The sequence below is a fragment of the Corvus brachyrhynchos genome, unplaced genomic scaffold (genome assembly GCF_000691975.1).
Source record: "Corvus brachyrhynchos isolate BGI_N302 unplaced genomic scaffold, ASM69197v1 scaffold302, whole genome shotgun sequence".
Classification (NCBI taxonomy): Eukaryota; Metazoa; Chordata; class Aves; order Passeriformes; family Corvidae; genus Corvus; species Corvus brachyrhynchos.
The window spans coordinates 1,285,107-1,313,081 of NW_008237244.1; the positions used below are offsets into that span (position 1 = coordinate 1,285,107).

At 37.7% G+C, this 27,975-nt stretch overlaps 1 protein-coding gene across 1 annotated transcript; it reads right to left on the minus strand.

The window, feature by feature from the left end:
* Positions 1 to 27,395, minus strand: DCAF13 (DDB1 and CUL4 associated factor 13). Its single transcript, XM_008630718.2, has 10 exons — positions 27,030 to 27,395; positions 24,794 to 24,901; positions 23,002 to 23,091; positions 21,957 to 22,112; positions 21,185 to 21,262; positions 17,246 to 17,328; positions 15,143 to 15,307; positions 11,907 to 12,042; positions 3,907 to 4,070; positions 1 to 3,108 (listed from the first exon to the last, which is right to left on the minus strand). Exons 1-10 carry the CDS (start codon positions 27,378 to 27,380, stop codon positions 3,021 to 3,023), a joined length of 1,419 nt encoding a protein of 472 aa, XP_008628940.1. The 5' UTR covers positions 27,381 to 27,395; the 3' UTR covers positions 1 to 3,020.
* Positions 27,396 to 27,975: the final 580 nt, after the last annotated feature.

A 27,975-nucleotide genomic window follows, 5' to 3' on the forward strand; every position in this document is an offset into this window, starting at 1 on the left:
GAGGGTGAAAGAAATTATTTTATTCAAATATCCGTTTCATTACATAGTCTGGCTATGATAAAATAGAAATAAAACATTGATGACTCCATAGCTGCTGTATCATGAAACAGCTAAAATTCACCAAGGTTATGAATGCTGATTTAAGTATTTATGCAATAAAGAAATTCTTTTTCTTTCAAGCCACTTCTTAAGTATCTTCCCAAAGAAAGAACATATACAGAAGTTAACTTTTTTTTTCATCAACAGGTCTGTAGGCAATGCATTGGTTTAGAAAATAATCTATCATCTTCCTTTTTTCCTCAATCGACACCACCAACATTTTGAAGGGAAACACTACCAGTTTCCTTAGATTTTCAGTATTTTATGTGGTGCTAAGGATTTTATTTTGCATACACTTGAGTACACATACATGCATGTATCCATAGTCTTTTTACATATAATCATTTTGATAAATCTAGGTAACTCCATTAAGGTGATTAAGGTCTGATTACACCTCTCAAATTACCAAGGGGGAAAAATAATAAAAAGCCCTGCCAAATAAAAAATTATTAAGGGCTTCAGCACCTTTATTTTAATTTCTAAACCATTTCAGCAATGGCCTGTAACAGACTTACATGAGCACTTCTTGCAAGCACAGCTACCACCTGGCAACTACTACATTTAAATAAATTTGAAAACCCCTACTCTGAGTATTGTGGGATTATGTACTTTTGGTGGATGACCACAAAAAGTGTCAAACTGTAAGGGTTTCCAAAAGGGATAAATCAACAGTGTACAAATCCATGGCCAGGGATCCTCTGAACTGACGGACTGCAACTGCCACCTGCAAAATTCCAAATGACTGATTTCCAACCAGAAAGCCCCAGCTCAGACCTACACGGGTTTTACAACGCGTATGTTTCTAGGAGTCACAGCAAGATTTGACTTTGGAAAACAGACTTTTTCCTGGAATGCTAAGAGGGTGCCCCACTTGATGCCAAGACCAATCTCTGTGTAAAACTATACCTAATGATTTTGGAAAAGGAATTCATAACCAAATGCAGATTCCAAGTATCCTCCTAACTTTAAAATTCCTTTTTTTAGCATAGTTACAACCTTTCTAGCAATTTTTAGCCAACCCTGATCCGCTGAGTTGCACCATTCGGGTCCTCTCTGAAAGCAACAGTGCACAAAGGTGTTGGAACATGAGGAGATCCTTTGGACATGGCTCATACCGATTGCTCCACACCAATACCACACCACAACCTAACCAACTTCTGAACTGAACGTTCTTGTTACATTCACAGCTCTGCACAAAAGCTAATACATTGCAAGCAGCAGGGCTTGTTCACACCAGAGGTTATCATGACTCAACAAATCAATAATCTACAACTTCAACTCAAGCTAAACTGACAAGGCCGAAAATTTTTAATCACATTTCAGGAGATTAGTCTGGTTTTGCAAATTGTGCAAGATTTGACTACAGCTGTGTCACGAGCCATACTTTGGGCTGCATATTCTCCCTCAATTTTTTCAGCTTCAGGAAGAAAATAAACTGTATTTGGCACAGAGTGCACTGTATTAGTACAACAGGCACACAGCCAGCATCAGCTATTCCGTGATCTGTTCCACTTCTTCTCATCATCCTACTTACAGCTCTTCAGCTCTGCTTCTCTTCCTGCATCACCCCATAACCTAAGTGATCCAGAGATTAAAAGAGACCTTATGGCCAAAGAGCCATAATTTTGCCATGATGATTCAGGAATCTTGCCCAAACAGCACTGCAAGAGACAAGTAAAGGAGTAAGAACCAGAAATGCATATGGATTAGTGTCAGTAGATACATTAAACAGGACATTACATGAAGGCAAGTGCTCCAAGTGCTCAATTTCCAGATTATAAAAAAAATTGAGTATTAAGTTTACTAATAGAGTTCATAATATTTTTTTTGGTGCATAAGCTCAGGGAAAGGGGAGTGTCATTACAGACTAGTGCTAAGACTTTAAAAGATCTTTTCGTACAGATGATGTTAAGCAACATAAGGGTTATTACATATCTCATAGCTCTCTTCAGTCTAGACAGCCTAGTTTAATTCCAGCATAGCTTTCTGATCACCTTGGTATCTTCAGTAAAAGGCTGTTTATCCCACTGGAAGAGAAGCAGGGCATTTCCCAGGCAAACTGTAAAGGAACTTTGGGCTACATATACCTTGTGAAATGTGAAACTTCCATTTTTCTTCTATAAAGTTAAAATATAAAGCTTATAATAAATCTCATCTAAAGGAGTTTCTGTGGTTTATACAATCTATATCATTTTTCATCCAGATTTTGTAAGTTTTAAAGAGAAAAAAATATTCAACTATGTAATTATCAATATTAGCAACTCAACAGTCAGAAGTTTGGTCAAGTTATATAACAATAGTTAAGAAGGCAGAGAAAAATTATAAATACATTTACAGATGCCTGAAAATCCTGATGAATTTCTTTTTTGATAAAAGAAAAATAATATATTGTGGTGTAAGAAGTATAATGCAAGATATTTGGAGTAATCAGTTGGAATAATCAAAATCTAGTCTACTGCTTAAGGTCACTTGTTTATTAAATTTGTTTAAATAAAAATTAAAAACAGACAGCGTAAGGACAATAATTTTTGTAACTCTGTATGGAGTAGGATTTTTTGCTTTGACAAATATTAACCTATTTCATCCTTTTTTTGTAGTAACAGTACCAAGGAATAGAACTGGAATTACAGATATCCTCCACCAAGTAATCTGCTTCTATCAAAAGGGTCAAACTCCACTGCAATACACAGTGTTGGGCCAGGAACGTCAGACAAATGGCAATAAAAGATTACTGGGGAAATTCCTGTAACTACTCAAAGCAGAGAATGACTTGAGAAGTCAGAGGATGCACAACCTTGGAAGAAAAGTCCTGTTTCTGGAACCATATGCTGTCTTACCAATGTCCATTAAATTTTCTACAGTGTATTCTCTCAATAGTGACATTTTTCTTTCATTGTGACATTTTGTACATGTGAAAACAATTATTTCACTACTGCCACAATATGCTTCTTCCTCTCTGACACAAATGGCACAGATCCCGGCTTGCTGTGCTTACGACGATTCAGTTCCCTAGAAACAAAAAAAACAGAAAAATGAAACTCAGTAGTCAGCACAAACGTTTAAGAAATACTGGCTTCCTCCTCAAGCTACTAATGGAGTTATCCTACACAGAAAACCAAAAAAGTTTAGAATTTCTCTTTCTATTACTCAAAAGCCATGTACTCCTTTTGGAAGAAGGATCAGCCCTTTTAGAAGTAACTTTAAAGTTGGCTAATTTAAAAAGGTTTCAAATGGAGCCTTTCCTTGGGAGCTCAGCTTGGTTTTCATGTCAACAGGATCAGCTGCTCAAGTTTGTAGAGTTTTTTAGCTAATGACAATGACTAGGGCCCACCACTTTACTGTTAATTCAGTGGCACAGCAAAATATGGCACCTCCTGCTCCTAGAAATTCCAATATGGCAATGATCCAGGTGGCATAAAACATTCATTCTGGAATTTGACATTATTAAAAAAAACCAAAACCAAAAACCAAACGAAAACAAAAAACCCACCACACACCCAAAACAGCCCATCCTGTTTCCAGTGCAATGGGGCATCATGTCATGCTTAACCAAGCACTGTGGCTCCTTCCAACATGGTATCTGTTGCCATGTCCTCATTGTACTTTTGGGAAGCAGCCAGTCCTCACTGACGCTGGCACTTGTCTGCATTTTCCTTAGAATCAATCCAGTAGCTCATGGATCACTCATTCAGATGTTAGAAGGAGCTCTATCACTCCTATACACTGCTGCTCAAGCAGCACTGCAGTGATGCATTTTATTAAGAGGAAGAGAAAGCAAAGCCAGAAGAGCACAAGAGGAACACGTACTTCCGCCGCCGAGCCTCCCTCATGATCCGCTGCTCCTTGATTTGGCAATAAATACTCTTGGGCAAGTGTCGGTGCTGAGCTATGCGCCGGATCTGAGGGTGAAACTGGAACTTCTCCTTCAGCTTCTGATTGTAATTCATAGCTGCCCTCTCTCGGGGTGCAAGCTACAAGGAGAACAACACAGACAAGCACATTAGAAAAGAACAGGGATTTAACTGTCAATCTTCTCTACAAATTTTAACTCTTCATTCAAATGGCTTCCTTCTAGCAAATTCCTTCAGAATAAGGGTAGGTAAGTATTAAAAAACCTAAAATTCCAACAATATCCCAATGCTCAAGCACAAAAATTTATCATCATTTTAAAGTTGAGTGAAGTAACCACATTTAATTCCCAAGAATTAGATTTTAATGTGCTGTCGAGAACAAAAGAGAACATAAATAGCTAACAGTAAACACTCTTTGATTAGTCTTTCCTAACCTCTGATGATGATCAACTTTCCCTGTAAAACTAAGATTTGTAGGCATTTTAATCACTAGGCAGTGTAATTATAAATGCTATAGAGGAACTGTCTTCATCAACAGCTTTACAGACAGCTTTTCAGGTGGCCTAAATCTTACCCAGCACCTCGATCCCTTGGGAAGCACAATGCACGTATCAGATTTCAAGTATTACCTTGACTATACGGCACACAGGGAGTTCCAACTTTCATCAAGCAGCTAAAAAAAGTCTTAGTATCACAAACACATGAAATACAGGCGAGCTGATATTGCCACAAAAGACTAATTTTTAATTCATGTTTAAAATTCTGTCCAAGCCACCATTAACAACACTGAAAGTAAGAAACACCTTCTCTTCACAGCCGATCTACAGAAGATTTTTTTTTTTCAATTAGGTTTTTTTCTTTTGGTCCTAATGTTTATTTATCAAAAGGAAAAAAACCTGTTTGCTATTACTCATGAAGCAATGCATGCTTTAAACAAAAATGCAGCAATCTCTATGTATTTTGGATTTACTTGGATCTTTGGGAATTTCAGCTGCATTTCAGTCAAGTGATCTTTCACATAAACATAAAATCTGTTAATATTAAATATGGGATGATGATAATCCCATCCTCTTTTTCGTACCCTACTGCCCAAACTCTGTAACTCCCATACTTCAAACATCTTAAAACCCTTCATATTTTCAATTAAACCATGGCACCAGTCATGCGCCATTTCACATTTATGTCATAAACTACTATCTCCATTTAAAATATTAAAAGTAAAACAATAGTTCAGGCAAATTCTATTTATTCAGCTTTGTAAACGACTCAGTGTCACTAATTTCTCACTTTCAAGAAAAGACAGAAACTGATGCTAACAAAAAAAGCAGTAAAAAACCCAACAACTTTATTACACACACACTTGGAAATTCCACTTAAAATATAATGAAATGTGTTTTCCCCCCGTGAAATCAGTAACTGGTTATTTATTCTCCACTCTGGAGATCACTTTTGTATGTGACTTCTGGTAGAATTTTTCAAGAATTCTGAATAAATAAGTATCACACTCAGATGATTTTGGTCCAGAATACCATAAATGGTCTGAAAACAAGTATTGATAAAACATACCACAAAGGAGCTTCTGATTTGGGAAAATAAAGAAACCAGGTACAGAGCTGCTCATGGCTCAGAAAATTCTTATTCAGACATCAGAAATACATGATGCTCTTAACCTGGTCTCCACACCCTCTTGTTCATAAAACCCAAATCCTTCTGCTTTACTTACATTCATTGTGGCCTCTGAAATTGAAATTGCATAATTTTACAGTCTTAGCCCACTAAAGCTACCCTACCCCTTTTACTGAAATTCTTTCTTGTGAGCCAGCCTGTGAATAGCTGGTTCACTCTCAATAAATCCCAGGTGTTCCCACTCTGCAGAAAACTGCCAACATAATCCAAATTAAAGAGCTTTATTTTAATTAAATGCAATGATTTTCCTTTAATTTTAGAAGAGCAATTTGCTGCCGATTTAGTATAACCTTGATGATTCTACAGACAAGAGGTGAATCTGTAAATTAAAGATAAATCCAGGACATCTTATTTAAAAAATTAATATAGATTAAGAGGTGTTGGAGCCTGACTCCATTTTTAGGGGTAATGTGGTATAGAGAAAGGCACACAGCTGGTGACTTTCCATCCAACTACCGGATGCCAGCGGCCAATACACCCGGCTGTGCTAAGTGCACCCTCATCCACACAATTGTACAAGAAAATTCTGCAGTAATGACAAGTTTCCTTTATGAGAGATAGCAGATAGCTAAGAAAGCACACTGCAATAATGCACTGAATTCCAACTCTCTCTTGCAAGTCACTTTACAAAGGTCAGTGTGAACAGCTGAAGAGAACAGTGTTACTTCCCATTCTGTTTTGGACTGGAGAAGATGCACAACATGATTTGCAGTACTAGAGATTTCATTTATAGGGACTAGAACACTCTCCAATTTAATATATATAATAAATTAGGATTTATGTCACATCATGAGGGGAAGACATGCTTAAAGGTGACATATGACTGTTTTTTCATATGTTCCAAAAATGAACTTGCAATTTCTTTCCTACTTGAGGAAAATGAAGATTATGTGGCAGAAACATAGCTGGTTTGTGTCACTACCACAGAAGGACTTCACAGCAGATACTTAGGGTGAAAAAAGGGGAAAAAGAACTCTTTAAATGCAACAAAGTTGTCAGTAAATGCCTCCTAAAGTAAACTGCCCATGCCTCTTCTCCTCCCTCCTGATGACACAGACTGCTCATTTTTCCATCTAAGCAGAAGGAAAGTAAGCATTTTTGCAGAGCCCTGATTAAAAGCTAAAACCACCCTTAAAAAAAAAATTCTCCTCTTCAAGAGGGCTGCATTTAAAACTCCACACTATTAAGACTTCTGTAATTCAACATGAGAATACAAAACGAATGTTTATCTGTCCTCTTCAGGTTGCCCTTCTAGGTTAGGGCAGGCAACAGCACAGATGCAATATATTTTTAGAATGCAGATATATCCCAGCAGTTTTCTACACCATAGCTTGTATTTATTTATTTTTGTATTGCTCTGCTGAAAACACCTTCTTTAAATTTATTCCCATGAAGTTCATTATTCATTCTTTCCTGGACCAGAAATTTTGATCTCTTTACATCTAAATGGATGACAAAAGCAAAAAACAGAAAGGTAATATAAAGCAATGTAGATGCAAAGAGCATAAAATCATAGCTATAGGGCTGAAGTTACAGGTGCACTGAATCACGAGCCCAAAATCACAATGAAAAGAATGCCACGTCCTACACTATCTGGTAGTGCTTGTTATCAGGATTATCTCAGAAAATGGAACCACGTACTAGAAACAGACTGAAAGGATAAACAATGGCTAAAGACAGTTTTGATGTGCTCCTGCTAACGCACTTTGTTAGATCAAAACCAAGATTTCTAACTGCACTTTCTCCTATCTCTACCAGCCCATACTCAAAATCTGCTATTTCTGCATTTTTTAAGAAAGCAGTTAACCTATTATTTACTTATAAGCAGTAAACTGCTTTTTAAGAAAGCAGTAAACCTATTATGCTCCACTATTGTTCACTCACTCATCAGTAGTTTTACTAAAATACTAAGCATCCTAAGCCACTGCTCTGTTCTAATTCATAAAAGTAACAGAGATGAAATTTTGCAGCTGTTACTCCCAGAAGTAATGTTACTAAGAATTCACACTCTAAGAAGTGAAGTATAGTTTCTTTTTTAATGTGGCAGTAGACTGAAGAGCAATGCAGCTTTTACAAGTCTTACTGATGATTCATTGCTTTCAGTACAATTCAAAAAAACCTAGTCTATCCCTTTCTTTCTATTAATTACATTAACTGTACACGATTAACTGAAATCTGCTCTATCACTGCTGCTTTTTCAGCCTTTCCACTCAGATGAGGCTCTATTTTCCTCCTCAAAAGTCAAAATCATTTACCTTTTCATAAATCCCAAACTTCTTCAAAAGCACAGGTAAAAGCATCAAACATACTTAAGTCATATTTTATGTATTTGAACAGTCTAGAGTTTCTCAAGTCTTAACTGAGTCTTTTGCTTCTGGGCATGCAGAGATAGATGTTTACTGCCTTAAAAATAACACCTGTTATGTCCTATTTAATAATACATTTTGATCAATTAAGGAAATTTCATTAAAACCTAAATGCTGAAAATTATTTTAAAGCAACTGCTGCAGTAGCTCCAACAGAGAGATTTGGGTTTTGTTACCCCTATGTAAAACCTGTGCAGACTTAATTGTCAGTGGAATAGAGACACAAGATGCCTCTGGCTCCTCCAGAGACTTTTCTTCTTTCTTTCATGTTTCACTGATTTTGAATAATGAGTGCAGTGCCAAAGACATTAAAACCCAAAAGAAACATGCATGTCAGAACTGATGACTTCTCGGGTAGCTGCGGTTCAGAAAGTACAACACTCCAACTGGATAAATGTTCACCAGCCATAGCATGAGTACTGTATATTCACTGTAACTTCTCTGGAACACAGCAATGCAAAAAACCAACTAAGTACTCACCAAAGGAAACAAAAAATGTTAGATGACTATTTTTCTTTCTTTTTCAGGATGTTGGTTTCTACGCACCCCAGCACAAAAATATCCATCTTAAAATACAATGTATTGCAAGATTTTAGCATTATAACAGAAATACAGTGACCTTTGGATGAGTCATTCAATCAAATCTTCTCAGCAAAGAAAAACAGCAGACCAAGCAACTAAGCATTTAAGACATACTTTGACACTTCTGACAGAATTACTGAATGTTCAGCTTTGAATATTCAAAACATTCAAAAAATAGCCATAGACTGTGGAAGAACTGGACATTCATAAAATGAGCAAGCATATGCCTGTGAAGATAAGAACACCAATACTCTAAAAAAGAAGCAGATACTGAAGAAAATCAGTGGAACCTGCTAAATAGCCATTAATAGTTGCAGTGTTAAGAATCACAGGAACTACCAGGTTGGATCAAACAGGGATTGGCACAGTTGCCTGAATCCAAGCAACATTTCCAAGATATATCCAAGAGCGTGATAAGCCATGAGGACTCCTGAGTCCTATTAGCTACAATTACTCTCTAAATATCTAAAAATTAAAATTTCATACTGCTTCTAAAAAAAAAAAAACTTTTAACAACTACAGCCACTTCAGGCAGCTTCAAATTCTGTGTCTTGCTAAATGCATGGCTTCAACAAAACCATGCTTGAACACATTTCCACATAAGATACAGGGATGTGAAACGTTCTCTTCCCATTATAATGTAATTCTTCACAAGTTCATCACTGTCCTGTGAAGTGAGAGCAATTTTTCTATGTAATACACTATGTCCATTTTAAGTTCTTTCTCTATTTCTAAATAATTTTGCTTTCTTAAGTTGTCTTTTGATGTTGCAAGGTGTTTTTTCTAAGATAGGATGATAAATTCTGTATTCTAAATTATGGGAGGACTTTCACTTCTGAGAGTAAAAAAAATCCCCAACCAAGAAAAAATCCCCCCAAAAATAACTCAAAAAATGGGGGGGGGAACAAACTGCATGTCACTTGACCTGTGTCATAGATAGTTATTGATTTTCTTCTCTTGGGAGACAACAGCCAAAGCGCTTTGACAGAAATACACCCTTACACATGTTACAAAAGCTTTACTGGAAGAAGAGCAGAACTGAATCACGGGCACAGACTCCAAGGGGCAAAGCAAGCAACAACACGAAGGAAACAACAAAGGCTGTTTTGTGTAGGACTCCTGTCAGGTCAAAGAACACAAGAGTATTAATGTGCAGACCATATCCAATACCCAGTAGTCACAACTACTAGTGCCTTTTTTTAGGCCCATCCATGGCCAGTTTTCACTGACACAAATACTACAGAAAACAGCAGAATGTCACTTATCAGTCTACATTCTGAACACTTCAACAATAGCTAAGTTGTCCTTTTGGTATGCCATATTTCTGCAGTGCAGGAGTAGCTGTGCTTGCCTATTACTTCCCAGAGAGAATTACCCTTACTCTTTCACAAGAAAAGAAGCCAATGCCATCTAGTAGTCAATAAAGTCAACTTTTTATTCACATCTGAAAATATTAGGAACCCTTCTACATGAAAATGGTATTTGTGACATTCTTTTTACCCACTTGTCCTTCACGCAAAGGGCTCAGAGTAAAGATGAACATACCAGACAATTGTTACAGAACAGCATCTTAGAGAGAAACATCATGATCTCTCACTAAAAATATAGTGAGTAAATGGAGAAAGTTTCAGTTAATATCATAAAATCAGGTGAAAAGGGTGTTGCCATGAGCATATGGATATAACATAAGGAAAACAGATAGTATTTCTATCCAACACTGCACTATCTAAACAAATTCAACGCAAAAGTTAAATCCAAAAGTAAAGTCTCTAATGAGCTTTGTGGAATCCCCGAAATTAGCAACTATGGAACTGATATTTAGGTGTTTGACCAAAGCACCACATGGGAAAATCCCAAGAACCAATGCAGAAAAAAAAAAAAAAAAAAAAAAAAAAAAAAGCATCTTCAAAAAAAAAGAGGTATCCTTTAAAAAATTAAAATTTAAAAAATTCAACCTAAACAGTAGTTTGTGATCACAATTACTGCAGAGACCACAAAGCTGTGGGTTTCTTTATCTACTGCTCTATAGCAAAAATGAGAATAACAGATTTCCCAATACCTATGGTGGGTCATGGCTAAAGATATACATACATGTTATTTTAGCTGTGCTACTCCATATCCAGTGTTTCACAGTGCACAGGAGTCCATGAATTATCCTGTTTCCAGTGTAGCCCTAAGAATTCCTATCACTCCCTCCACCTGCCAGCTCTCACAGCTCTGCTTCACTTCCCTCCTACAGATACTTAAAGTTGATGGAGCTTCAGGTAATCATAAGCAGTTCCAGACATAAATATGCAACAGATCCATCATCTCAACTGTACCACATTCTTCCCTAAATCACAGCTTCCCTTTCATCTCTTCGCATCCTTTCACAAGATCAAGCAGAAATTCCCCCAGACATTATCTGACAGCTCTGCCAATAGGCTCAGAAAAGGTAGTGTAAGCACCTCCAAAATACCATAACAATATAAAGCCACATAAAGGGATTACTCCCAGCAGGCAAAGTGCCAAATTCATTCTCCAAAGTCACTCAGTACTTTGATACAACTATGCATATGAATCTATGCAGCTGGTAACTGAAAGGGAACATTTGGGCTTCACCTGTACATAAACATTTGAACAAGTGTAACTGAAAAGACTTATTTAATGAGGCTGGTGATTGTTCACACTAGGAACACCTCAATCAAACAGACTTACATTGAATTAAGTGGACTTCAGATATCACACTAGTTTGCCCACTTGGTATCTGAGAGTTAGACAGGTAAATGACAATCTCAGTGTCAAACTACACATCAGTGCCAACAGTCTATTTTACAATACATATGCTTATCACAGCATGATTTTTTTTTTACTTTTATACCTTTTTTTTTAAGCAAACAAACTGAATGAATGAACATGAACTAATCACATGTCAGTCAAAATCTTTAAAAGTAGTAACTCTAAACTTAAATAGAATTAATTAAATATGGCTAAACAGAATTTATTACCTTCTTTCCAGTGGTAAGGGATGGATTCTAACCATTAGCACACAGGTAAAAAATCTAGTTTAGATAGAACTGATGATTGTTGCTAACATTAAACAAGACCAAAAAAAGTCATCTTGTGCAGCAATAAGGAGGCATGTCATTTATTATTATTGTAAGCTGCAGTAAATGCAATGAGCTACACTGCACAGCAGTCTGCAAATTAAACACGAATGTCAAACATTTTACAGCCTCCCTTTAGAAACAAGTTTTCAAAAGTTGAAGAGGCTAACTGGTTGTAATAACAATGAAAAATCCCAAACATCTCGTGATAACAAAAAGCAAAATGCAACTCTTACCACTCCCAGTTTTTCAGAAGCATTAGCTTTCCACAGGCGAATATTCATCTCATCTGAGCCACACAGAATGTATTTGTTATCTGAAGTCCATTTTACAGTGATGACATGCTGCATTCGTTTGGTATGATAAACCTCCCTAAAGCAAAGAGAAACATTTTAAAATCATCGATCATCACTTTTCTCACCATTACCTTTCAAGTAGCAGAAAGCATTCTGTTCTAGGCAAATTTTTTTTTTACTTTTTCTTGCCGTTGTTTTTTAAAAAATCTGACTTTTTAAAACACTGTGCTGATCTTATCTTTCTACAGACAGATACAAATGAAGTGTGATAGACTGATAAAGGACCACCTAGGATAAGATGCTTTTTAAATAAGTGCTTTCATAGAAATTATAGTAAAGAGTTAAATAATAACACTCTTTGCAAAACATGCCAAAGGTATACAGAGTATGAAATGCATACCGTTCCTGAAATAATTTTGATTAATATGCTCTTACATTGAGAGTATTACAAAATGGGAATGCAGAAAAATAGATGCCAAAGAATCTGACACCACCCTAACGAATAAGAGAAAGAACACCAAAGAAACACCTCCCAGATGTCCATTTATGATACAGCAATGGATTTGCTACTCTTCATTGTGATTCCCCTCCTTTCCCCAAAAATGGACTCCATTTCTTTTTTAATTTCTGCTGATCAGACTCCTGCTCAACAAGTGCTGTTGAAAAATGTTCCTGCACGCTACATTTAAACCAATACTTAAGTTAAACCCTTGTCTAATTTTCATTGAGTATGTATCAAACAAATTTATTCTTTTATTTCTGCTATAAAAATAAAGGACTAAATACACTTTTCTGGGAATTTTAGCTATTTATTAGCATTCTGGAAGGAAAGAAAAAGTAAGGCCTATTTATTGTCCACCAATAGCCACTTCTTTGATATATCAGTCAGGCACTACAGCTTATTCTCTATCTTCCACTCAGTTATTTTTGCAAGGAAAATCCAAGTAATAATGTAAAAGACACATGAAAACAGCATCTATTCAGGTGCTGTGGAGAAACTAGACCGGGGCTGAGCTAAAATGGTTGTGAGAAAAAGGAAAGTAATCAATATATCAGAATAAATAAGCTTTAATAAGCTTAATCACCTCTTGTAATTCACCAGCAAGCAATAATCTACAAGAACAACTATGTGGAAGAATTAGCACAAGTACCATCAGAAAACATTAATACTCACATCAGCTTTTCACTCTTTAATAGCATGTGTACACATCTGCACTTTCACAAGAATTTCTACGTTTACTTTCCTTCTACTACATGAGTCAGTAACAAACCTTTTCTTCACCCACCTTTGGGGAACTAAGTCCTTTTCCTTTCTATACTTTAAATTTGCAGCCGTTGCCTATTCTATGTCTGTGATCACAAGGTATTAAATATCATTTTTCAGGGACAGAAAAAACAGAAAACATGGTGAAATAACCTGGATCTGTCATTTAAAAGTTCACACAGAAATACAGTTCTGTTTACTAAGCATTTACTAAATTTAATCAACTTCATAGTAACTCTTATTTCTTAGGGCTGAACAATTTCATTATTTAAATTCTCATTTAAAAATAAAATAGAAAGCAATTGAAGTTAGGAGTTTTTCAGATTGGCAGGACATCAGAAGTTAAAACTAGACTAGCATCAGGATCCTTATTTACAGATATTCTTAACCACCCTCTCAGTTTTCCAAGTAGGATAAGATCTTCTATTTACAGACTTTTCTCCATTCCATGAGATTAATATGAACTGTGCAATTCTAAAGAAGCCCAGCTTCTAAAGAATTTTAAGTGTACCAGAACACTGTAATCAGCTTACATGAGGCAAAATTTTTCATTTGTAAGGCTTCTCCTCACTAAATTTATGGCTACTACACAAAAAGGGGAAAAAGTGGGGACAAAGAGAAAAAACTCTTCCACAGGCCTTGGCAACAATCTGCTAAAATGTGAAATAAAGCCTTTTATTGTTGCATTATGGGGCCTGCAAACTTCTCCTCAGTGATGCGTGTTAATTTTGCATATCAGCACTTTTGTGAACATTATTAATGCATACAAAGAAGCTGCTAACCATATTGTTTAATAATGCAAGAATCAGTAAAAGAACCAAAACAAACCTACAAAGGAACTGCACTACCTAATCACATTTAAAGTATTATTGCAAGACAAAAAGAAAATGAAAACTATCTGTAGATTAGAGGAAATGTAAACAGCCCCTCCCACTTTTTAATGCAGCACAGGAGCACAGTTACACAGCATGCATAATTTCATCAATCAATAATAAAAATATACTCCTTCACCAACCAATATTTCAACATTTTTGCCCTCAAACCACCTAGAACTTGACTAAGTAACAAATTTGTAGGGGGACAAGGTTGGAGAGAGGAAGTCAAGCAGAAGTAAAATAAAATTAAGAATAAAGTAAAAGGAGGGAGAAAGAATAACGAAGGCAGGTTTATGAAGATCAAATTATACCACAAAGATCAAATAACTTGCTTCAGTTTTCATCAAACTGAAAGAAAAATAAAAAATAGTGGAGACAGAGTAGATTATAATCTGTAGCAAAATATTTAATATACTCACTTACGAAACCCTACATGAAAAATTAAATCCAAGTGAATTGTACTCAAAGCACTGTATTACAAATCAAAACCAGGTTAACCAAATATGAACAAAAGGTAGTAAGTGCACTGAAACAGAGCACAAAAGGGTCCCAAACTGATTCTCAGGAATTCACACAGCAGTCAATTTTACATAATGTCTTTAGCAATCATCCATATAGGATGAAGACAACCCCTAGGAAACCAAATGCTACAATGTTGTAATACACTGCAAACTTAAGTGGTGACAGAAACAGTATAAAGCAACCTAAAACCATTAAAGATGCATAGAGAGGGAGATCAAATGAGATTCACCTTGGTAAAATATGAATGACCTAAGCACAATAATCCACTCTAATTTTAATTCCATATTGTGGAAGTACTGCTACTTGTTAAGTAATTTCACTCTTGATCCATACCCCAGAGTTATGTCAACTACACAGCCTGTCAGCTTCAAGCTACTGACAGCATAAGATTTCGACACTCACAGGAAGTGAATGCGCCAATGAAGATGTTAATGAATGAATCAGTAATTTTGAGGATTTGGGAGGAAGTTACTGGAATGAATGACAGCAAGAGAGAAAGGTGTAAAACTACTCACCTGCTGTGACCTTTGTCTACAGGAAAAATGCGGATGGACTTATCAAAGCTGGCAGACACAAATTCTTTCCCAGTGGGTGAATAATCCACATCAAGAACAGCAGACACATGATCCATATGCACCATCACAGGCGATTCAAGAAAGCGCATATCAAAAGTATATAAGCTTTAAAATAAATACATCAACATCTTAGTATCATAATAAGTCCTAAGTAAACAGCACATTTTACAGAAACCACACTTGAGGATAGACCCATATTGCAGAGGGAACTCCTTAAAGCAGCTCATACTTGAAAAGAAAGAAAACTGCACTGTTTAGGGTTTGAAAGGAGTTTGTTAACCACAAGGTTTAGTTATTGGATCAGACCTAGGTTTCTTGCTCACTATCAAAAGACAGACAGGCTCCACTATTCCCTTCATCATCTGTTCATGGGTCACTGACTCCAAGCATCACACTGGACTCCTTTACTCCATCTTCAGATGTTAAGTATGCACCCTGTACTTGTAGAAGCATCTCTGAATCATTACAGTAAGCCTATCAATTCTGAAAGGTTTCTAAATATTCCATATTGTGAACTCCTAGTAATTCAGAGTCTACTGTAAAGTTCCATTTGTTTGGCACCCTCTCTTACTGCCTATCTTAGGCCAGACAAGTGCAAGGAAAGCTTGGTGTAGCAAGTGTAGGAGTGCAGGGAAAGCTTGGTCCTTACACATGGAGATGCTAGCTCAGCAGAGCCCACTGTCCATAGAAAAGCATTATGTTAAAAAGTAAACACCCAGCTGCTGGACCACAGCTGGTTTGCTCTTAAGGACTTCAAAGCTCAGATAAAGTCTACCTCTACTCCCTTTGAATAAAGAAGCTAAGTGGCACAAGCTAGGCATAATCACTGTGTAGACCATCAAAAAAGCCTATGTGCTTTACAGACAATGCATTTATTGAAACCTGCTTAAGATATACTATTTAGTAGAACTATTATGTTAAAAAAATTTAATTCACCAGGTTTCTCCCCCTCCTTTCTGCAGATGAATGCATAACTGAAATTAAATATATCTTACTGAACACTATAATGGTGATTATTGCTTTTTCCTTCTAAATTCCCCAAGAGAAAGCATGCAGCATCTTATTCAAAACTGCTACTCCATATAATCAGCAAATACTTGCATATGCATTGTTGATATATGCATTTGCCTTTGCACACTAAGTGCTTCAGGCTGCAAGAGGACAGTTGTCCCTGACAGTAATTTTTTAGTTTAGCAAGAGGAAGAAAACAAAAAAAATTTAAAAACCCCAAGCCAACCAAAAAGCAAATTCATAAACAAAAACCCCAAACTTATAAACAAATAGATTAGGTAGTCTAATAGTTTTACCATACCATAACACAAATACAAGAAAAACAGCACATTGAATATAACACTACTTTCAAGGTCTGAGTCAGATTCCATTTCCTTAGAAAAACAGCCTTAAGATAAGTGATAAAATGCTTATGTTCTAGAAGAAAACAGTGATCTATTGTTAGATCACTGACTTCCTGGAAAAAAGGATATGGAGCACATTTGAAATGGCCTAGTTTTGAAGAGACAGCTTTTTCAATATCAGATTAGCTGTTCACATGAATAGTATTGTTCAAAAGTAAAAAACTGCTCCGAGACATCGAAAGGATAAGTACTGCAGTCTACAGAACTGTCTCACAAAAGATTAATCTGGGGTTTTTTTAAGAAATGTTCTCATCAAAATAGCTGATCAGTACAATGCATCAAGCTTCACAAGAGCTGGCAAGAAAATGAACACTTGTATTGCCTCAGACTAGACCAACAGTATTTATTTTCGAGGTTTCAAGTTACACTTGCACTGGTTCAGCTGCATTTATTCTAAGTTACACTACTGTTTACCCCCCAAGTACTGAGACATACAGAAAGAGGTAGTTTACTGTCAATTCATATTTCTTAAAATCAGTATGCCTATTACTCTCTAGATTATTAAGCGATTCAAATTTAGAGTTTGAGTAGTGTTTTAAAAATTTATTTTAGCATGATCATAAATCACCAAGATAGAGGTTAAGAATATAGCATGTCCAGGATTATCAAAAAGCAAGGTTACACTTACTTGTAATCTTCATTTGCTGCAGTAAAAATAAAAGCTTCCATAGGGTTCCAACACAATGTATTTGTCCTCATGTTCAAGATAACCTGAAATATATTTACACATTGCTACCTTGTTATAGGCAGTAAAATACTCACTATAGTTCAAAACTTCTAATATACGACTGCAGACAAGTACTTTGTAGACAGAGAATTATGGCAGAGGAATAGTACATGACAGAATGTTTCCCCAGCAGTGTTAGAAGTGAAACCCAAGAACCTCCTGTTCCTCATCATATGCTTACTGCTTTGGGCTATACAACAATTAAGCTTTCCTCTGTAAACCACCTTAGAATCAAACTCTTCAAAGTGGTCATTTAACATAGCAACCTGCTAGTGGTCAACAAGTAAATCTCGAACTTCCGAAAAATTTCACTTCTCTATCCTATTTACAGGAACCTTTAGTTAAGTAATCGATAGACATACCTAATTAAATTATTATTTCAAGGGATATAGTCATTAATTGAAGCTGTGAACCAGCATTTGCAAAGCAATTGTAGTATTTTTATGTTCTCCCAGTTATTACCCCTTCATTATTTGATGTCTGAAATTGTAGTTCATGAATTCTCCTGGACAGCTGCCATTTCTTGCAGAAGTGCCAAGCAAAGCGCACAGAAGTTACTGTGTTGTCATCTACTCAGCACTATCACTGTAGCAGCAGTGAATCATCCTCACACATTTGTAAGATTTGCTTGCTGCTTGTAAGCATATGGCCAACAAAGAGGCCAGTTGGCCCTGAAGTGGGAGGAAGGCAGCTGATAGAAGACTAGTAAGACCCTTCTACTTTGCTAACAGCAGACTAGACAAGAGGCATTAGGAAGCCGTACGTTGGATGTCCCCACCCTGGAGGACAGCTAGGCCCCTGTGGGACAAGGCAAGGCAGGGAGGAGGTCACCTGACACACCAGACACAGCAGCTTTGGTTTGTGCCAAGCCTGAGAGGAACTTCCAACCATCTATTTAAAAATAAGAACTATACTCAGTATGCCTGACACAAAGTGGATGTGTAATTGCAGAGCAACTTATTAACAAACTGAACAACTCTAAACAGGATTGTCTACAATGCTCCAGGCCAGCTATAATCCTACTTAAAAATCCTGAAATTTGGGTGTTTAACACTATGGTACTCAAATCTCATTTTTGTTCTTGGCTTACTAGACCAAACACCATAAATTTACACACATATTTCAGAATATACTTGTACAATTATAACCCTTACAGTAATGAACACAGTCTCAAAACAAATTAATAGTGATGACTTTACTGAACACCCCTCCAAAAGATTACAATGAACGTGTGCCTATGCTCATAACTCTCCCTAAGTCCTCAATTCCTAGGCGACACCACCCTGCTCATTGTGCTGCAGAACACCGCTCATTTTCAGGAACTACATTCAGCCAGAACTGAATGTAGTAATCAGATGTTTAAAGTGATCTCTAGTTTAAGAAGTGGCCACTGAAATGCCTTCTGTTTACACTAATGTGACAACTAGAATTTGCTCAAGATTTCAGTATTGTTCTAGTTATAAATCTTGCACAAATCTGGGAAGTTAATAATCAAGGACTGTTCTTTATTCCTTCCTGTACAAGTTCATCAGCCACTGCAAAATAAGCACACAATTAATGTTAACCCACCATACATATAATAAGTACTTTAAATCACGTCACAAAATAACTTCAATATTGCCAAAAAATCCAGCTCTTTCAAAAGGAGTCAAGTTCTGTCATGCTCCAAATCTTTTGCTTTTTCACCGAAATTTACAAGCCTTCAGTTCATTTCAGCAGTGGCTTTTGGAATTAAAACAGTGCCTAAGAAATGAGTTTGTCTCTCATTTCTCATTTGTCTCACAGTTCTAGCATTAGGTTTAGTAACAACTATGTAAGGCAACCTGGGCTGGAAGTAATTTAAGTTGCTGTAAATACATCAATAATGGCATTTCAGAACTATCTAAACCCATACCAGAGCCATAATTTACTGTTACTTTTAATCTATTGTACGTCATCTTATAAAATGGGTAAGTTTAAATCCTTATTAAGACCAGTCAAAATTGTCAAGTCCCTGACACTTGGTTCTCTCTCTTGGTTTATTTATTTTACCTGTGAACACTTGCTCACAAAGAGTGTCAGCCTGGAAATGTTGAGATTAACACAAAAACAGATTACCCAAATAATTAACCTGTCTTCCTTTACTACCTACAACGTATTTGGTTGAGATGAACACCTAAGAATGTAACAAGCAAGAGAAAACACAGTTCCTGTCAGCTGTTTAAATGCTAAAGTCTATCTTTAAAACACCCAAAGCTTTCCTGATCCCACAGGTTGCACAAGAATGACTTTTAAAGTGCACCAACTCCTACCAAAACATTTTCCTCTTGTCTTTCAACAGAATTGCTTTCATTCATGTTTTCCAGCTTTTTTAGACCAGTTCTTATCATGAACTTAGGTAGCATCTCACTATCTCATCCCTCCCTTTTTAAAACTTAAGGCTTCAAAACCCACACCCAGGACAAACAGGCAACAGAGCTACTGCTTCATGATGTGAGAAGCTGTACTCCTATTTCCATTAATGAAGGGACTCCCACTGACTTCCAACTGCTTTGCTGATCAAATCCTAGGAACTCAGCAGTGCCAGAAACCAATGCCCATACATAAGTAAGGTACCTCTAATAAGCAAAACCTTTCTCTTCGGAGTTCCAGAGCTCTTGGCTCTCAATGCAGAAATGGACATTTCACCTCCTCTCCACAGCAGAATTACCCCTATCCCAGGAAGAAACCCAGTACTGTGTCCATGGAAGCAAGGAAGTACTAATCAGTGTTTTATTCCTATACGAGGAAATGCACCTCAGCACGCTGCTTACATGAGGTACACAAACACGTGCACACAGGTCTATATGCACATGTATGTACAGTCGTATATTTAGCATATATCCATATGTAAAATTCTGTTAGATTTAAACTTAGTTCACAAAGGATCAAACTGCATCCTTTGACCTTGCAACTGCAGCTCTACAGCACTAGCTGAGCTCATTTCAACATTCAGGTCTTCAGCTGGCATCTCTGACAAGTTTTTACAAGCACTGCTTCAGTAGTCCAAGTGAAACTTCACTGAAAATTCTTGGGGTACAGGGAGAGAAAGAAATATTGTTATGCCAACAGCATTCCTATTTTATAACTAAGTACCATTATCATGTTCTAGTGTGTATCAAATCAATGACACTGGAGACAGTATGTAACACAGGAGAACACTGAGTGCATATTCACAAGCCAGAATATTGTATTTCAAGAAGAATATTGTTAAGATAGTTCTGGGGCTCAGAACTACTGAACTTGATAGAGATTTGATATGTGTGTATGAATTACCAGCTTCCTAGCTAAAATAAATACATATATTCTGTTAAATAGGAATCTATGTCATCGGTAAGTTCCACATATAAATACTATTTTGATTACACTGCAAAGGAGTTCTGAATGTTTATAGTAGGGAAGGGTTTAGCTCCCTACAAAGGAAAAACACATTTTCAAATGCAGAGCAAGGCTCTCCAGTGGTGAAGCTACTTTTTTTCCTTCTGGCAAGGAGAAGAAAAGAAAATTTTAAAAACATACATACATAGACAGAACACAACAAAGGAACATAAAGTTCTTATTGTGAAATTGCTGTCAAGTCAGGCACTTGATCAAGAATTACAACAGAGTGAGCATGACAGCCCGTCTGAATGCAGAAAAAGGCCCTTCTAACTCTGCACTGTTTAAATCCCAACATTAATTCAAACTCAGAAGACTCAGACATTGAAAATTCAGTGAACTCACAGTTCAGAGCTTTCTGTTCTCTACTGTCACCAACAGTTACAGGCTATTAACATATTCAGGATGATTATTAGTGCCATTAATTACTCTTAAAAATATTACCTTCTTTAATGGAGTTGATTTTCTCATATCATACAGCACAATATTTCTGTCAGAAGCACAGCTTCCCAAAAGGTAAGTCTGAAAAAAAAAAACCAAAACCAGTGTGTATGGTCTTTGAAATACTTCTGGAGTGTGGTTAACAGCTTACATCAGATACCTAAGCTATTTCACAAAGCTGGTCATCAGTTTCTTTTTCAGCCAATCAGTTTCTTCTTCAGTGCAGGTAATTACTCAGCACAAACATTATAAATAGCTTTTTCTGTAAGATTCAAAATACATGCAGTGCCCTCTCCTTTAAAACTAACAGGCAAATCCCCATAAACACTTATTCTATGAACATAGCCCAGTCAAAGGGTATAATAGGAGTGCTGTAAAAGATCAAATGCAATTGTTTTTCCATGGAGAGGGTGAGAAGTCTCAGTCAGAGGTAGCAGAATACTGGAACAGACGAACTGGCAGCTCCACAGCCACATAACTGCTACACTGTATGACTGAGGTACCAGGTATGTATTGTTGTGGGCAGAATGGAGACTGCCCTGCTTTTGTTCCTCCTCTCCCCCACCAACAGAGACAAAAGATAGGAAGATAAAATATATGGTACTACATTCCAAAATAATATAACCATAAAAATCTATGTATACCTCCCCCTAAATATTGCATTAAACATAAAATCTAAATTTAGAAGAAAAAAATTCAAGATGGTGTGAACAGAGTTTAGATCTCATACTGCTCAAGAAAAATACTGGTTTCCAACATGCAACACAAGCATTACCTCAATGGGATTAAATTTTACACTGCTTATGCTATCAAAACCCCAAGTCAGAGAACACTTGGGGCTTGTCCTTTGTTCATCCCAAATGTCCACTTGATGGCCACAGGTGGCGAAAACAGGCTCCTTCCAGTGGTGATCAATTCCTGTATACACTGTCTTTAAGGAAAAAAAAAAAACAAAAAAACAAACAAAAATTTAAAAACCCAATTGTATGCATAAATACTCAAGTATGTTCTGTTAGAAAAAAGATCTACAAATCATCGCATATGGAGTCTCACATGGTTTTACTCATTTATATTACTGAAAATTACATCACCAGTGCTACCAGAAACTAAGTCTTATCAGATATACCCCTACCAGTAGGCAAGCTTTCTTTTTCATTTAAGGTGCATGTATGCATTTCTTGTTAATTTACAATGGAGTTGGCAATAAAGGCATATTTACAAAATCCTGGCTGCCTTTAAAGCAAATGAAAATTTTAAGAGTGCAACTGAATTTTCAGTGGGGACTTCAATGGATTCCGTAGACATTGCAATAACTAAAGAGTTTCAAACTATGTATTTGGAAAAAACTTTAATGTTTTTCCTAACAAAGCTTACCATAAATTCAAGGTGTCAAAGTATATATTTTTAGACTGCTTTTGTCAAAAAGAAAGATGTAAAGTTAATATTTTGTATTGAATGGCTGCGAAGTATCGGCATGAAAAGAAAGTTATTTAATGCAGACTAAGCACTGGCAACATGTCTGAGGAGACTACAAAGAAATGTGACCAGTTTGCAGGAAAGGGATAATTAGTACAGACAGAGCTAAGCAGTCTCTGATGGCATCTGAGGTAGTCCTTTCTGGTTACATGTAAAATAAATGTAATAAAAATGTGAAGATACTTTAAAAATGCCATTATAAAATTTGATCCCATCACCTTACAACCCATTAAGATAACAGGTGATATCACATTATTTCTCTCTCCTTCAAAAACTAGATAAAAAATGATTCAAACTTAATTCAAAAGAAGAGGTATGGGAAAATCAAAATCCAGATTTACTACCTTTCCAAGAATTGTGTGAATAGGTTCTTCTTCTTCTCCATATTCTGGGCTCTCCATTTTCCACTGCTTCACGGTTTTGTCATCGCCAACCTGGAAATATTGGAGAAATCAAGTACAGTTTTATGTAAATATATTCCCTTTTATTTTGCTAGATGTGCTTTGCAATTAAATACAGGCATCCTTTCAAAAAAAAAGACCAAAACATTCTGTGACATACACAAACGCTTCCTCCTGCCCGTTCACTGTTCCATTTTTTAACTCCAAGCTACAGATTAGCTCTCCTGGTCATAATATGTTGTTAAAACATGTACATGGTCTGGCTGGAGTGAACATTCTTCATAGCAGCCCACCTGGCAGTGTGTTTCTGATTTGTGGCTAAAACAGTGCTGATACAGCACCCAAGCCTTGGCTGTTGCTGAACAATGGTTGCACGGTGCTGAGGCATTTCCCCCTGCTCCCACTCTGTCTCCATCACCCCTGCCTCACCAACCAGCAAACAGGCTTGGTGTGGGCAGCAGACTGGGAGGGACGCAGGCATGACAGATGTCCTGAACTGGCCAAAGGAGGATTCCACACCACAGAACAATGATCTGCAATAAAAACTGCGGTAGTGGGAGCAGAAAGAGGAGGTGGGGGCTGCTGCTCAGAGATTGTCTGCGGATCTGTCTGCTTCTGAGAGCAGGCGACTGATTCCCAGTTTGCCACTTGTTTCCCATCACCACCTTTCCTTCATCTATTCAACTGTCTATCTTCATCCACAAGGCTTTTCCACTTTCCAAAATAGACAGCTAAATAGGAAAAAGGTGAGCTGGAATGATGGCTATTTTGTAAGGCTACATTTTAATCAACTGGCACCTAAAACTGCAAATCATCTTCTGGAAGTCACTTTGATGAGCCTGTAATCAGTTAAAAGGCAACTTTTCCAGTTGCTCTGGTTGCCTGTTCCAAATTTTGCACTAATGCCAACACAAGCTTTTGCATGGCTGTGCAGTGACCCGGATCGTGCAAACAGGCCTAAAAAAATATTAGCTTTACAAGTTTATCTTCCCCTACCTCACTGCACTACTACTGTTTCTTCTCTCCCTCTCTCAATTTTCAGGCAGAGGGATTGTCAAAAGGGGAGTAACTAACCTGGAGTCACTTAGGATTTTTTATTGTGACTTTCCCTATATCGTAACTACTGTCCCTATGACCTGGTATATACCTTAGAAAAGACAAATATAATGTAGTGAAAATGGCTCTTCTATGACCAGTTAAAATGAAGCACAACCTCAGGACACCTCAGTTTTCAAAAACAGTTCTTCTTGTTGTCTTACCTTAGAACTGTTTTAATGCCAACAGGAAGACGTACTATTTCCAAGCAGTTTACATGCAACTGAATCTGTTGTGGTTGTTATGAATTAATAAAGCTTTATTCACATGAAATGATCTTGACTTAATCAGATTATTTTTAATCATAGTATATGCAAATGGTTACTTTTTTATATGCTTCTATGTCTTTCAATAAACACAATCCATTTACTACTTTAATGAAAACTAGTTTATTCGAGTTTTAATTACATGAGCATCTGTTAGCTATTTTCTGGTAGTTATCCCTTGGATGGTCTTGAATGACATCCCTATCACAGCATCAGAAAAAATTTCATTGTAAATAGAACTGTCAACACATTCAATAAGTGTATTCATACAGTATTTAAATATTTTACAGCAGAGAGCACGTTTCTCAGTGGAAAACAGATGGTGAACAGGTACTCTGTGCTGCTGCACTGGTAAGGAGACACATAATACTTACAGTGAAGAATGACGTACCACAGAAACGGGCACACATGCCTCGAACAAAGCCCTCGTGGGCTTGTATAGTGCGAACACACTGTCGTTTGGTCAAGTTCCAAATTTTAACCTGTTAAAAACAGAGGAGCAAATATTCTGTAAGCTTTCTACAGCCCACAGCTGCAGTTCACAATTCAAGTACAAGAGATCACACATGTGGTAATGAAATGGCAGAGCTGGCTTGGACACTGGTCAGATTTTATAATGTTAAAAACTATTTAATTATTCCTTTCTTGAAAAATAATTTTTAAAGTGAGGCTCTTTCCTTCTTACTCTCTCCCCTGACCTAAGCTGTATACTTTCTGCATTTTGCATTCCCCTATTTTTGAACTAGAATTTTTGCTAAAAAACAGCAGCAGTTATAAATTTAGCAAAAAAAATACCCCTTTAAAGACAAAAGCACAAAGAAATTTGGAACCAACAGAGTTTTTTCAGTCCAGTTGCTGTACTACATTGTCTACAGATGTCCAACTCTCACAGAGGTTTCTGTTTCAAAGCTTTTGGGCTCATTTAAAAAAAACAACAACAAAGAAATGGAGGTCAGTTTTTATATTTTTATGTATTTATAGTACCCAGTACTTTACTCGTTCTATCAGTGGATAAGAAATCTGGCTAAACTTTCATAGGAATTAGTTCCACTTCTCTCTGAAAAGGTAAACGTCCCTTATACTACTGCATGACATATGCACTTTCTATAAAAAGCAGAAAGCAACCAACTGCCCAGAAGACACCTTTCAAGTACTATCAAATTAGCAATGTAAGGGTGAGAAAAGACAGGGAATTCAGAAAAGACAGGTATTTTTTTCTGCAACTAGTTCCAATTAAAGTGCCCTTGATTGCTACTTATAATTGGTATGTAAAATAATCAAATACATATAGGCTTAGCCTTTTTTAGGTAGTATGAAAAATTGTTATTCCAAAAAGTTTTTGGTTGTGTGCCCATTCCCCCTAGCTAATCTGACAGTTTAACTTCTTTAGGGAGAGGAGTGGGGGTGATCATGTGGGCAGCAAAAAGCAATCACAACGTGTATTGGGTTTGCGTGGCCAGGTTTTGGTAGTGGGAGTCTACAGGGGTGGCTTCTGTGAGAAGCTGCTGGAGTCTTCTCCATGTCCAGCAGAGCCAATGCCAGACAGCTCCCACACAGACCCGCCACTGGCCAAGGCCAAGTTAATAAGAAATGGTGGTAACAACTCTGTGATAACACATTCAAGAAGGAACAAAAGTTAGTGGGCAGATGTAACTGTGCTCAGAGAAGAGAGGAGTGAGAATACATGAGAGCAATAACTCTGCAGACACCAAGGTGAGGAAAGGAGAGGGAAGAGCTGAGGTTCCCCTGCAGCCTGTTGTGAAGACCATGGTGAGGCAGCTGTGCCCCAGCAGCCCATGGAGGAAGTTAATGGGAGTGCAGAGATCCACCTGCAGCCTGTGGAGAAGACGAGGCCAGATGCACTCAAAGAACGCTGTGATCCATGGCAAGGCCTTACTAAAGTAGGCTCCTGGCAGGGACCTGTGGACCGATGCAGAGAGGAGCCCACAATGGAGCAGGTTTCCCAGGACTTGTGACCCTGTGGGGGACCTACACTGGAGCTGCCTGCTCCTGAAGGACTCCACAGTGTGGAAAAGTCACCCACACAGCAGCAATTTGTGAAAAGCTGCAGCCTGTAGGAATGACTCATGCTGGAGAAGTTCATGAAGAACTGTCTCCCATGGGAGGGACCCATGGTGGAGCAGTGGAGGGACTCCTCTCTCTGCGTAGAGGCAGGAACAACTTGTAATGAACTGACTGTAACCCCCTTTCCCCATTTACCTATGCTGCTGGGGGGGAGGAAGGAGATCCCAGGAAGGAGGGAGGGGTGGGGGGAAGGTAGTTTTAAGGTTTTATTTTACTTCTCATTATCCTGCTCTGATTTTCTTAATAAGAAGTTCAATCTGTTTTGTCTTTGATGGTAGTAAGTGAGTGATGTCTCCCAGTCCTTATCTCAACCCATGAATCTTTCACTACATTTTGTCTCCCCTGTCCAGTGGTAGAGTAACAGAGCAGCAAAAACTTTCACCTTCTGAGTGAGGATAAAGGTAACATGCTGAACAAAGACAGGAAAGTGGGGCAAAACCAATCAAACCCAAGAAAATACAAAAGAGAAAGAAAAAAGAAAATAAGAAAGAAAGGTACCTTCTCTGTTGTGGTTTGTAAGCTTACCTCTCCATCACAAGCTCCAGACAGCACTGTAGACAAACTTTTTGGATGTTTGGCCATGCAATTAACTCCATCTCTGTGGCCATCAAGTGAACTAAGAAAGGGTTTTGCAAACACACGTTCCAGCTTTGTGGCATTCAGAGCTCTTACGTACTCTCGAGCAACCTCAAATGGATGCAATGCAGGGTCATAGTTCCTTGGAACTGCAACAGAAAAAACATACGTTAGAAGCCCATGTTGGAGCAGGTCCAGAGGAGAGACATGATCAGAAGGATGGACTACCTCTCCCATGAGGAAAGGCTGAGAGCTGGGGTTGTTCATTCTGGAGAAGTGAAGGCTCTGGGGAGACTTCATTGTGGCCTTTCAGTACTTAAAGGGGGGCTATGAGAAAGATGTGATATGACAATGAGTAATGGTTTTAAAGAGGGTAAATTTAGACAAGATAGAAGTAAGAAGTCTTTTACAATGAGATGGCACATGCCCCATCAAAGTTTTGAGCAACCTGATCTAACTGAAGGTGTCCCTGCTCACCGCAGGGGGGGGAGAGAGGGCGTTGGACTAGATGACTTTTAGAGGTTCCTTCCAACCCACAAAACTCTATTATTCTGTGTGTAAAATCAGCACAATTTTTGGCAGTTTTAATAATGAATGTGCAAAAGCAGAACGCGACGTACTAGGACTAAAACAGCATTAAGTGCAAAAAAATGCAAGCGCTAAGGCAGGAAATACTAAGGTCAGGCGCAATCTCGGGGTACCAGAACAGTGGTTAAACCCCCAGCCCCGCACTCCTGCTCTGACACCTCGAGATGCGGCTTCCAGCAGCCGCCCGGCCCCGGGGAGCGGCAAGGGAAGCTCTCCTCCGCAGACGGGCACCGCACGCAATTCCCCGCCGGGGACTGGCACCCGCGCGGGACAGCTCCCGGCGCTCGGAAGGCAGGGAGCCCCAAGC

Bases quoted from the DNA above. Each gene is read 5' to 3' on its own strand.
- DCAF13 (XM_008630718.2), bottom strand. From the start codon at position 27,380: ATGAAGTCTCCCCAGAGCCTTCACTTCTCCAGAATGAACAACCCCAGC. The intron at 24,902-27,029 runs GTAAGCTTACAA...TGTTTTTAACAG, and splicing joins CTGGAGCTTGTGATGGAGAG to GTTAAAATTTGGAACTTGAC. The intron at 17,329-21,184 runs GTAATATTTTTA...AATATATTTCAG, and splicing joins AATCAACTCCATTAAAGAAG to GTTATCTTGAACATGAGGAC.